The sequence below is a fragment of the Simochromis diagramma genome, unplaced genomic scaffold (assembly GCF_900408965.1).
Source record: "Simochromis diagramma unplaced genomic scaffold, fSimDia1.1 OVJJ01000176.1, whole genome shotgun sequence".
NCBI lineage: Eukaryota > Metazoa > Chordata > Actinopteri > Cichliformes > Cichlidae > Simochromis > Simochromis diagramma.
The window spans coordinates 2,014,606-2,027,353 of NW_024386892.1; the positions used below are offsets into that span (position 1 = coordinate 2,014,606).

The 12,748-nt window shown below is 41.7% G+C and overlaps 1 protein-coding gene across 1 annotated transcript in view; it reads right to left on the minus strand.

The window, feature by feature from the left end:
• The window catches only part of atp6v1ba (ATPase, H+ transporting, lysosomal, V1 subunit B, member a), a 39,725-nt gene extending 29,522 nt beyond the window's left edge, over positions 1 to 10,203 (minus strand). Inside the window, exon 1 of the mRNA XM_040033862.1 lies at positions 9,987 to 10,203. Within this exon, the coding sequence (XP_039889796.1) occupies positions 9,987 to 10,095 (109 nt within the window). The 5' untranslated portion in view covers positions 10,096 to 10,203. The remainder of the gene's footprint in view (positions 1 to 9,986) is intronic.
• Positions 10,204 to 12,748: the final 2,545 nt, after the last annotated feature.

The window sequence follows — 12,748 nt, forward strand, 5'->3', positions numbered from 1 at the left end:
CTGGTACTGCAAGTCAGAGTATTTAATCAAATTTTAATTTTTACCAAGTACTGAAATAACTTGTATCAGTACTAACATAACGTTAGAACGAGCCTTCGTGGCGTTCGTCGATCACAACAAACGGACGCCTCGGTGGCACAAAGTCTAAAGTGTGTACAGGCTCTGAATGAGCAGCTCCAGTCGGATTAAAGGCCTAACCCTGGCCCAACACGCTAACCCATCATTACATGAAAGGGGAAGAAAAAAAGACAACAGTTCAGGGAACACTCTTATGTATAACTGTGATGATGGAAAAAAAATAAGTGGTTTGCTCTCTCATTTCACAAGGTAACGACTCATCAATGGGCTATATGTTCATGAGGTGTGAAGTAGCAACATTTCCCAATAGGTTTAGAAAACTTTCTCCACCCCTCTTTTGCTACTTCAGCTCAAGTACAGCGTTCCCCTGGTTTGGCATGCAACAGCAGCGTGGGTCACCCTGCAGCCTGTTCAGCTGCCAGAGCCCTTTGTGTACAAAGATGTTAATTGGTCCTAATCCGCCACTAGAAGCTGTTTTGGTAGCCTGACCTCGCACCCTGAAGGACACCTTGGTGTGAAATACTAAAGAGCCCATTCAAGTGCCAGAGAAAAGAGGCACAGAGCATTCCAACACAATTCAATTTCCCAGCAGAAAGAGGGGGGGAACTCAAGGGGAGGAGAAGGGAGGAAAGGGGGAGTCTGGCCTAGGATGGAAATGGGGGAGCATCATCATTCTGACAATAAGCGAGGGCTACAAAGCAGTGGCTGCTGTGATGTGCACTCTCACAATCACGTCTTAGCCTCTACTTCACGGGATTCCCACAGCCCCACTGGACATAGGAATGCTAGTTGATTAAAGCCTACGACCAGCTCTCCCACACACACACACACACACCCACACACACACCCACACACACACACACACACACACAGCTAATGGTATTCATACGAGTTAGCCCGACGCAGACTGCCAGCACATCTACCAAAACTATCGGTCACTCTGAATCAGCTGGCCTGTTGTTTACAGACGTAGACCGCACCTGATGGACCGCATCAAAATTAACAGCTGAATACTTTATTCTGAGGTTGCTGTTGTTAACAGTTGCTAATGTCATTCAGCTCCACAGCAGCTCCAGCATCTCGAGCTGCAGCAGCAGAGATCAACTGTGACCTGGAGGGTTAGCCTAACGTGCTGCAGGTGGTCCTGCTGACTTCACCAACACTGTGGAGCAGAGTGCAATCTACCTTTGCCAGCCACAGTCTCCGACGGTGGAGCCCAAGCCTGTCTGCTGATCATGGAACTGCATATCAACCAAAAACCTACACTGCTAAACGTTCCATTAAAACACACCGTTTTAGCCGAATGAACAGTGTTTCCTGTCTGTGTGTTTCAGCCCGAACCTCATTCTGCCTCATTCACACCCATTCGTACGAGCATTTTCCACGCCTAACATTCACTCTGACGGAGGCACCAGAGAGCGACTCGGGCTTTAGCATGATGATTACTGGCACATGATCCTTTTGATTTTCTCAAAAGAGAAAACCCAAATCAGTAGATCTTACCAAAATTAATACTTGACTTTGTTTACTCCCCTTATTTACAACGAGTGTGGTTCATCAGCTGTAACTGCTAGTCCTCACACTGGGAGGAAAGCCTTGCTTGGCTTTTGCATCATGAAGTGGAATCAACGTCTGCTTCTACAGATCAGAATGTGATGTTTCATCCAACTGTGCCGTGATGCAGTTCAAGCACTGGAAAAATATCCTGACATTATTTTTATCCTGCGCAAACTACTTTGTGCTTTCAACATTAGAGAGGGGAAATGAAATAGTGCAACTAAAATGAAGCAAACAGATGAAGGACAAGTTGAATGTTTTGTTAACCAATGACAGACTTTTGGAATAAATCAAAAAAAATGAAAACATTTTAAAATCAGGGGGCGGGGTGTCAAAACAGCCACGGGCACAGGCACATCTTCACCAACCAATCAGCACACAATCTGTGTTTTGACATGTGGGCAGCATCTGGGTTTGACACCACTAGAAAATGAGGCAGGCTTTTAACATTGCAGGTGCACAGGTACTCCATATAAAGACGACTTCCTACCACACTGCACTGATTGGGAGGAAACGTAATCAGGCATGAACCGGGAGCAAATGTTCTAACAGAGTGGGGTCTCTTGTATGCAGGGCCTTTTTGCTAGTAGCGGAAAACCAGCGACTATACAGAGAGGCAGCTGGTTATCACACAGATAGCCTAGTGCTTTACTTACAATAGCTCGACGCCTGGGCTTTGACAGAGCAACAGCCTCCTGCTATTTGGAGCAGATGAAGAGCATTTTATTGTGCTAGCTTTTCCATTCAATTTATTTCTTTCATCATTCTAAGCAGGTAACAAATAAAGACAATTTACACAAACTTAAGAAATCCTTTTTGAAAATAAAAAAAAAAAAAAAGCATTAATGAATTAAAAGATTCAAAATACATAAACACATCCTGCGGGGTAGTCCCAGACTAGAGTCAAGATAAGGTCTGGGACAGAGGCTTCAGAGCGGTCCAACAAAGAAGCCCTTACAAGCTGTTCCCAAATACATCCTGTAGACAAAGACGGGTTTCCCACAGAACTCAGTGCTAATTATGTGCAGCACCCTCACGCTTTTATAACATCAAGCTAAGCCAAACACACTGTATTCTATGACAGCTGTCACACCCCAGGCTATCTGCGAACCTAAATGCATTATTATAATAAATTACAAGACACACGTTTTTTAAGGGATCATTACATGAAAAATATACACATTTACTATTTCTGTCAAAACAAACAAGAAATGGAAGCAGCGCGTTTCAAAACTCTAAGTAATCATGTGCAATAAAATGAGTGATGAAAAGAAACGGAAACTGAACTATTCAATAAACAGAAAGTATCGAGTGCGAGTAGAGAACAAAAGAGGCCACACTCGTAAAGGAGGTCCTGCAAACAGTAAAGATCTGCTGTGAGCTGGGGCACACTCGCGTCACTACACATTTAATCATCAGGGTGTTTGAAACTAAACAAAATCATGCTAATCTTACAGTCCTAGGTTTATGGGAAGTTCTGCAGTGGAGAATTTCCTGCATTGCATTTCTTCTAACAAGAGCCACCAGTTCTTAAGGTGAGGAATTTCAGGAAGTGAGCCGTCAGTGGTCAGTGAAACAAGTGTGTGCTGATTGGTTTCTGTTCTTGCAACAGACTGAAATGGTGTCAGATCCTTAGCGTACATTTTAATGTTCTTTCATGAAAAGAATGGCAAACGCCCACGCAAGAGTCTTTTTTCCTACTGACAAGCTAGCTGCTTAAACCTAATTAGAATGTGGATTATAGAACTGTTGCAAAAAATAACATTGATTTTATAGAAATTACTTTCATAGTGACAGATGAGACATTTGTTTATCGTGACTACATTATTACCAATAATTAAATCTTCACAAAGAAATGTAGTGCCTTGCTCCATGTCTTTTCATAGCACTAAATGACAGAATGCACCACTAAAACAAAGACAAGCCATTTCATGGGCTAATAGCTTTTGTCGCATTTGACATGAGAGAGACAAAGGCCTCTTAAAAGAAAGGACTTGGTCTGATGAGAAAGCCTTTTTATTTGTTTATTTTCCTGCTCCATCTCTGAGTGGATTTTCAAGCTGCTTCTCTTAGAGCTCTGTCACGTCGGTATCGCAGTGGAAAACCAGCTCAACACTGTGATCTTATAGACTGTTTGATGGCTTGAAATACTAACCTAAACTGGTTGGACGTTGTTCAAAGTGTAGTGATGTTGGACTTTCCTTTAAACTAACAGCGGCTGATGCTGAGCATGCTCGAGATTTGGTGAGTACAGTGGGTTTTGGAATCACTGCTCAGTAACAGTTTGAACAGCAGGAAATTTAAAAAAAAAAAAGCCAAAATATATTTTTTTTTTTACTATTTTCAATAATATTGTCAAATTAGGCATCATTCTTGATGTTCCTACTGTTACTGACAGAGATTAATACTAACAAAGCTCAACTGTGGTCAAGTACGAACCTTGAACTGGGTCACCGCAAGATACGCCAGCTGAACGTACAGCTCAGGCTGGAACCAGTCTGAGCTGCCAGCTGTCCGGGACATCTGGCAGAGGCCCCGGTGCAGAAGATCTTTAATTAGGATCTTCAACAGAACCTCTACAGCATTGCGAGGGAGGCTGGGGACATTCTGAGTTCAAAGTGAGGTGGCTGAACAGACGTGTCTGCAAGAAGGTTGGTGCCAGTTGTAGTGGTATGGTGGACACCAGACACCTCAGGGAGGCGCTACAGGAGCCCTATTAGCCTTGGTTAGTCTGTGGCAGCCCCAGCGGCAGCGTTCCAAGAGGAGTGAAGTTCTTGAGGTAGCTGAAGCAAAACCTCAAAAGCCATCAGGCGACTCCAAGCAGGAAAGCGGTGTTCTACTCACGTGGTGTAGTGTGGGTGAGGTGCTACTGACTTCAACTAAGGATGTAGTCAGGTGATGTGGGGAATACTTTGAGGATGTCTTCAATCCCACCAACAGGCCTTCCTATACCAGAGTATAGAAACGTAGGACTCGCCCATCACCATGAACAACATCATTAGGATGGTTAAAGAACGTTTTGCTTGTACCTCTGAAGGCCGTCCTGTAGCAAAGCCACATGGCAAAAGGCTTTCACCTCGGTGGCCTTAGGATGCCATCTCTGCTTTATGTGGATGTGGCTCTGTTGGGTCATCGAGCGGTGGCCTCCAGCTCACACTGGAGTGGTTTGCTGCCATCATATTTACAAACTTAAGTGTCCACGCCGCCCACCCAGCGAGATGATGACAGAACCCCATTAGCCTTTCATGGCAGAGGGACAAAGACGAGTTTTCTTTAGCTCCCTCCTACATACTTGGTCAAAACTGGCCTGAGACACAGATCCAATTGACCATTACCCATGGTAAAATACATTCTAGTATAAAAGCATGACCCACACATACACACTGAGAGAGAGAGAGAGAGAGCTGTGCAGGAAGTGTGACTTTATCGTGGTGGAAGCAAAACAGCAAAAGTCAGAGGGAATTCATCCAAACGTGAAGCGGAGTTTGGATCTTCTTTTGCTGCTGGTTCAGTGAATTTTGGTCAGAGAGACGAAACCTGCAGCATCAGAATCTGTGAGATGTCAAAGGTCGCAATACACTGATCACGTGTATCTTACCAGGTAGCCATGTGCTCACAGTTGGACTAATCATGGGCACGTTTTAGACGAGCACTTTACACAGTGACTGTAATGTTCCTTACATAGCGACAAAGAATTTCATGACAAGCCAATGTCTGTATCCCATGTTTTACCCTCCGGGTACTCCGGCTTCCTCCCACCGTCCAAAGACATGCAGCTTGTGGGGATAGGTTAATTGGATAATCCAAATTACCACTAGGTGTGAATGTGCGAGTGAATGTAAGTGCGAATGGTTGTCTGTCCCTGTGTGTTGGCCCTGCGACGGGCTGGCGACCTGTCCAGGGTGTACCCCGCCTTTCGCCCTATGACAGCTGGGATAGGCTCCAGCGCCCCCCGCGACCCTGAAAAGGATAAGCGGAAGCGAATGGATGGATGGATGGTTAACCCAATCACCTGCCAAGTATTTTCTTCAAAGCAACTCAAATTTTCAGCACTTCTCAGATAGTTCTGTGTAACAAAGTGAAGAAAGACGACATAAGAGACACTGTTATTTTAGAGACATCTCTTTACCACGTTAAAGCTCGCCAACAGACCAAGTTACAGTTGGCCCCATCCATGCTGCCGATTATGCTTTCTTTGCCTCTTTGTTCTCTTGAGACCAAGCTCCACTATCATGTTGTTCAAGTTCCAGGATTTTAAATGAACTGCAGAGGACACCAGAAACTACAGGTTTATTTTATGGGCCTATATTACTGGAACATTCAATGATGTATAAATTCAATGGTTTTGCACTAAAGTCAATGTCACACACTACCTTTAGACTGTGACAAAGGCATTGCCTTTCCCAAATATAAGCAGTATGTTGAAGACAAATGGAAACAAACCACACATCTCCTCCAGCAGGGCTACACACACTGTGAATGCAGCACCTGCACTATTTGAGAAACACACTTTTCCAAACAGTTACTTGAGATTATCATTTAGCTCTAAATTGCTGCCTCATCATAAGTGTGGACTGCTGCTGTTTGGTAATGTGTTTGATGAGACAAAAAAGATGGCAAAATTAGAGTATTTCAGAAGCAGGATTGTTCAATGTTTTTAGAAGATGGGTTTTATCACATGTTGCATCCTTTCTGCTTAGCTCTCAGATGGCCTGAGCACCATTAAGTCATTTCCTTCCAGTTTGCTGAGAGGCTTTTAGTCCATGCTTGCTTCTCTGACACTTGCATAAAGAGCAGGAAAGAAAAAAAAAAAAAACAGCTCTCTGGCCACATGGCTCAGGGCTTCTGCAGCAGCCCAGCCAAGACTCAACATCACACAGCTAAGTGGAAGCAGCACAAACCCTTTTAAAACCTCATGCTCTGCTCCTAATTAGGCCTGCAACTATTCATCGAGTCATTCCAATAATATGATTATAAATAAACTCGACGCAGGACGCCTTCATCAAAGCTCCTGATCAACAAACTCTGACCTGAAGAAAAGAAACTTTGTAGCTGCTCCATCCACCACTGTGTGTTTTACACAGAGAAAACCTGCAGTAACCAACAAGTTGTATTCAAATATGCAGATGAACTGTTAACCTAATGTGACACCACCTTTAAAGTGTAGGCAGCCGTCCCATTTTACATGGAAGCCATACCTGCAGGAAACAGGGCTGAGTCTAAAGGGGGGCATGGTTGCACCAGACCATTAACGTTTAAACGCTTTTGTAACATTTTTAAAAGTCAAATAATATAAAATATTGTAATAATTACATTACATTCATATTTGTAAACATAAAAATAAAAGCTTTTGAAAGCCATTAAAAATGTCCATGGGCCAGGTACACTTTTTTTTTTTTTTGGCGGGACACTGATTTATCATTAATATTAACTAATGTCTGCACCATCATAACATCTGTTTCAGCAGCACAAAAACCTCCAGAAACAAAGCAAAGACACATGTTTTATGCCTTAGTTTAGACTGCATATTTATCCTATATGGTCTTTGACTCAGACAGACAGATAGATATACGCACATAGATATAGATATACGCACATAGATATAGATATACGCACATAGATATAGATATACGCACATAGATATAGATATACGCACATAGATATAGAGATATATGCACATAGATATATGCACATAGATATAGAGATATATACACACACACACACACACACACACACACACACACAACCCACACACACACACACACACATATGTATGTATTACTGAATATTTATTACTGCCCATTAATAAGAGACAAGTATTTCCTATCCGATTACTCGATTACTCGATGGAATTCAACAATCGATAGTTGCTGCCCTAACTCTAATAATGCTCGGCAAAACAACAAGGATAGATAAAGGAACATTTCAAGCTTTTCTTCACAGAATTCAACCATTGTCAACCAGGCCTGGACTTAAAGCAAAGAACCCCGAGTAGTTTATTCCAAACCCTGATACGGATCAGCAGAAGACACTGGGCATATGATCAATAACTGACATTTTGCAGTCGTGACAACATGTTATAATAAGAGTTGGTGTGGGTTAGGTTGTCCTTAGTTTTATGCACCCATTTGTACCTTTTGTGTGTCAAATTATAGAGGAAATGTCTACATTAATGTAAAGGAAATCCAGCATACTGAGGTCAAGCCCATTGGTATTCTTTCAAATGATTTATTGTGCTGTAGATCAACTTTTCTCAGTTAATATTATTAAAATATCTGTATGAGCACATGTGCGTTAAATGTACTTTTGTTTGGGAAAACAGACTTTTTAAATATTAACGTATCAACTATTCATGTAAATGATGAATTAATTAATTTAAAACATTTACCAACCCCCAGACTTTAGTAGCTTTAATGTGTTCATAGAGATTTCTGCTCTCATTTAAATGTTCTTATATGTTCTTAGCGTTTTATGACAGTTGTTTTAGGAATCCTGTTTAATTCAACTATGTTGATGAAGATGACAAAAAGCAGCATTTCAGAACTGTTTCACAACAGCTGCTGTGTGATTGGTTAGCAACACTTTAAGTTCACAACTTGGTTTAGAAATCAATCATTGTAATATTGGATTTGTCCTCTTTAGCTTCTGATGAAGTAACGACATCAACCTGCATGTGCACCGTCAGAGAGGTGAGGGGCTGAGGTGCAGCTACTGTCCCTGTGTTTCCTCCACAGCCAGCTGGGTGGATGGTGACTGCAGGGGAAATTCCACAAAGAGAAGAACACAGTCCAACTTTTTATAACTTTAAATGGGCCTACACCAGAATCCTGACTTTAGCAAAAATGAATTACCAACAAATGGACTGACAATTCAATTGTTTCCATTTTCTTTCGGGGAGTTTAAGAACTTAAAACAACTAAATATGCAACAGATGTGCTGCTGATAAAAATATCACCTTTAGTTACAACCATATAAGAGCAAATAACTATAGATAGTAAAGATGGGAATCACCAGACACCCAATAATAATTTTTTTTATCATATTTCACTCACAATATGAAATTATTGTCACATTTTTGATATGCCACGTGCTGTAATGATTGGTGTGTTTTTTGCTGACAATAAGATTGTCAAACATGGCGAGACGGTGACTAAAACCTGCCACAGACAGAGTCTGCTATCAGTCATCAATCACATGAGGTAAAGCTGGCAATAACCTGCAGTCTGTTTCCAGTAATACAGTAAAGATCTGTGATAAACCTGTGAAAATTACAAATGTGTTGCTGTTTGCAGAGATAGAAATTCACAGAAAACAGAAATGATCATTTAACTATTACATCTGCACAACCAGCTGACAGCCAGCTGAGCTTCAGACTAATGGGAACAGTGTGTGCATGGAAACATGATTTTGAAATTATTTGCAAACCTTCAACAATGTCAACAGTGACTGCAGTCAGTCCAAGCCAGACTGAATCTCTTTGCATTTGCCTTCCTGTCTGTAATATTCTCACAGTATTTTAACTGAATGAAAACATATCAATATTAGGTGCCCCTGTGTAGATACCGTATCACCACGCCTATCCCTAATAGACAGATGACACATGAGAGTCCATGTTTTAGAAGATCTCTGTAAATCTTCACATTTTTACAGTTTCGTGTCTAACATTTTAAAAAGCGATGTCGAAATTCTTGTCACGAGAGCATGAACGTCAGCTTCCCTGACCACGGGCTGCCTCACTCATGTGATCCGATCACATGACAGGTCCTCCATCTGGCCCATACGACCAACAGGCTGTGTAATATAGTTCTGCCTGTAAAACACTGCAAAGACGCAAATATGACATTTTAAATTCGTGACCAGTTGAGTGTACCACACATCCCCGCACGCTGAGTATATCTCATCAATAGTTCCAGACACTGGTGAAAGGCAGCATGCTAGCGTGGCTACACTGCTGTTTGACAGAAATGACATATTCTTAAACGCAGCTTGTACAGCAGCAGTAAGGTTCATTTGCCGAATTACTCGCATTTAATTATTAATATTTATAAAATAAAAGCTGGTTTGTTTAACACCCTGTGTACAGCACCACAGGTGGATAGTTAGCTAACGCTAATGCCCTCTAATGCTGCGTCCCGGTTCAATGGGATATCCAAGACTTAAGCACAATCTTACACCTTTATATTTTCACACTACACATTAACCTATTGCAGCCCGTAAACATACTGTCCCTTGTGCCATTTTAAATGCTACATTTATACACTGAGTCAAAGTTATCCCGTTTCCTACCGTAACTACATCACCGAACACAACACAACAACCTTGTTAGCTGGTAGCTTGCATTAGCAACGTACTTAGCCTGGGCTGAGAGATGTAGTTCCTGGTCACAGCCTGGGTATGTGTCCTCGAAGCCGCTGCCAGGCCGTTCACATCCATCGCCCTGTTTGCCACCAGTGTTGCCATTGTCGGATAAGGTACAGAAACCTGAGAAATCTGACGCTGGTTGACGTGCTTTGCTAAGAGCTACTGAATGACAGCAGAGCGCGAGTCATGTGACACACAGGAAACGGATGTTTGGTAAAGGCCAGGGACTGAAAGCAGTGAGAAGTAGCTGCTTCTCACAGAAACGTAATGAGTGTACAGTAAGTAGCAAACGATTAGGAAAGAAAAGCTAACAGCAAGGCTGTTTAACGTGAACTGAAGAGGATTTTCTTTGTAGCTGTGGGATTCCACAGTGGGATATTTGGATTTGTTAAGTATTTAAGATTAAATTTAGATCATTTCATTACAGATCGTGAAGGTAATATATTTTACAACCTACTAGCAAACAAATCCAATACCTAAATTAATTAATGCAGAAGAAACGCATTATGAAAAAGTTAAAAATGAACTGGGATAAAATGTGATTTTAGTTATTATTTATAAAAACATGCTCACTGTGAAGGAATGAAGAAATCACTGCCTGCATCGTAAAACTGACCTCACAGCTGCAACTGAATATGAAACACATTTTAATAAATGATTGAAAAAGGGAAAAAGCTCAAGTTTATCATATTATCCATATCTGCCAGCAGCCTCTCTTATCACACTACAGGGAGTGCAGAATTATTAGGCAAGTTGTATTTTTGAGGAATAATTTTATTATTGAACAACAACCATGTTCTCAATGAACCCAAAAAACTCATTAATATCAAAGCTGAATGTTTTTGGAAGTAGTTTTTAGTTTGTTTTTAGTTTTAGCTATTTTAGGGGGATATCTGTGTGTGCAGGTGACTATTACTGTGCATAATTATTAGGCAACTTAACAAAAAACAAATATATACCCATTTCAATTATTTATTTTTACCAGTGACACCAATATAACATCTCCACATTCACAAATATACAGTTTCTGACATTCAAAAACAAAACAAAAACAAATCAGCGACCAATATAGCCACCTTTCTTTGCAAGGACACTCAAAAGCCTGCCATCCATGGATTCTGTCAGTGTTTTGATCTGTTCACCATCAACATTGCGTGCAGCAGCAACCACAGCCTCCCAGACACTGTTCAGAGAGGTGTACTGTTTTCCCTCCTTGTAAATCTCACATTTGATGATGGACCACAGGTTCTCAATGGGGTTCAGATCAGGTGAACAAGGAGGCCATGTCATTAGTTTTTCTTCTTTTATACCCTTTCTTGCAGCCACGCTGTGGAGTACTTGGACGCGTGTGATGGAGCATTGTCCTGCATGAAAATCATGTTTTTCTTGAAGGATGCAGACTTCTTCCTGTACCACTGCTTGAAGAAGGTGTCTTCCAGAAACTGGCAGTAGGACTGGGAGTTGAGCTTGACTCCATCCTCAACCCGAAAAGGCCCCACAAGCTCATCTTTGATGATACCAGCCCAAACCAGTACTCCACCTCCACCTTGCTGGCGTCTGAGTGGACTGGAGCTCTCTGCCCTTTACCAATCCAGCCACGGGCCCATCCATCTGGCCCATCAAGACTCACTCTCATTTCATCAGTCCATAAAACCTTAGAAAAACCAGTCTTGAGATATTTCTTGGCCCAGTCTTGACGTTTCAGCTTGTGTGTCTTGTTCAGTGGTGGTCGTCTTTCAGCCTTTCTTACCTTGGCCATGTCTCTGAGTATTGCACACCTTGTGCTTTTGGGCACTCCAGTGATGTTGCAGCTCTGAAATATGGCCAAACTGGTGGCAAGTGGCATCTTGGCAGCTGCACGCTTGACTTTTCTCAGTTCATGGGCAGTTATTTTGCGCCTTGGTTTTTCCACATGCTTCTTGCGACCCTGTTGACTATTTTGAATGAAACGCCTGATTGTTCGATGATCACGCTTCAGAAGCTTTGCAATTTTGAGACTGCTGCATCCCTCTGCAAGATATCTCACTATTTTTGACTTTTCTGAGCCTGTCAAGTCCTTCTTTTGACCCATTTTGCCAAAGGAAAGGACGTTGCCTAATAATTATGCACACCTGATATAGGGTGTTGATGTCATTAGACCACACCCCTTCTCATTACAGAGATGCACATCACCTAATATGCTTAATTGGTAGTAGGCTTTCGAGCCTATACAGCTTGGAGTAAGACAACATGCATGAAGAGGATGATGTGGACAAAATACTCATTTGCCTAATAATTCTGCACTCCCTGTACTCGTCCTCAGTCTGCATTTCTTAACCTCTGCAGTTTTACTGTTCATGCTATTATATTTTTCAGATTAGTTCTCCAAACTCTGGACTCTACTAGGTTTATTTATGGTTCCCCAACGACTCTGCACAGCCAGAAACCTGCCTGGTTCTTCAAAATTCTGCTCCTCACATACAAGGTCTTAAATAATCAGGCCCCATCTTATCTTAATGACCTTGTAGTACCATATCACCCTATTAGAGCAGCAGGGAGTGATCACGTTTTTATATACATGTGTTTTTTTAACCACCATTTGTCTTTGACATCTTATTTTTCTAATGAAGTGGTTTGTTTCCTTGAAAGTAAAACTCATATTAAAAGGATGCATTAATAGGAACTGACAAGTAGAGTGGTGAAGCATATGATCCTTGTTGTTGTCCAACCCAGATGTAGGTTTAAAACCAAAGTAATCTCAAATGTGCAGCGT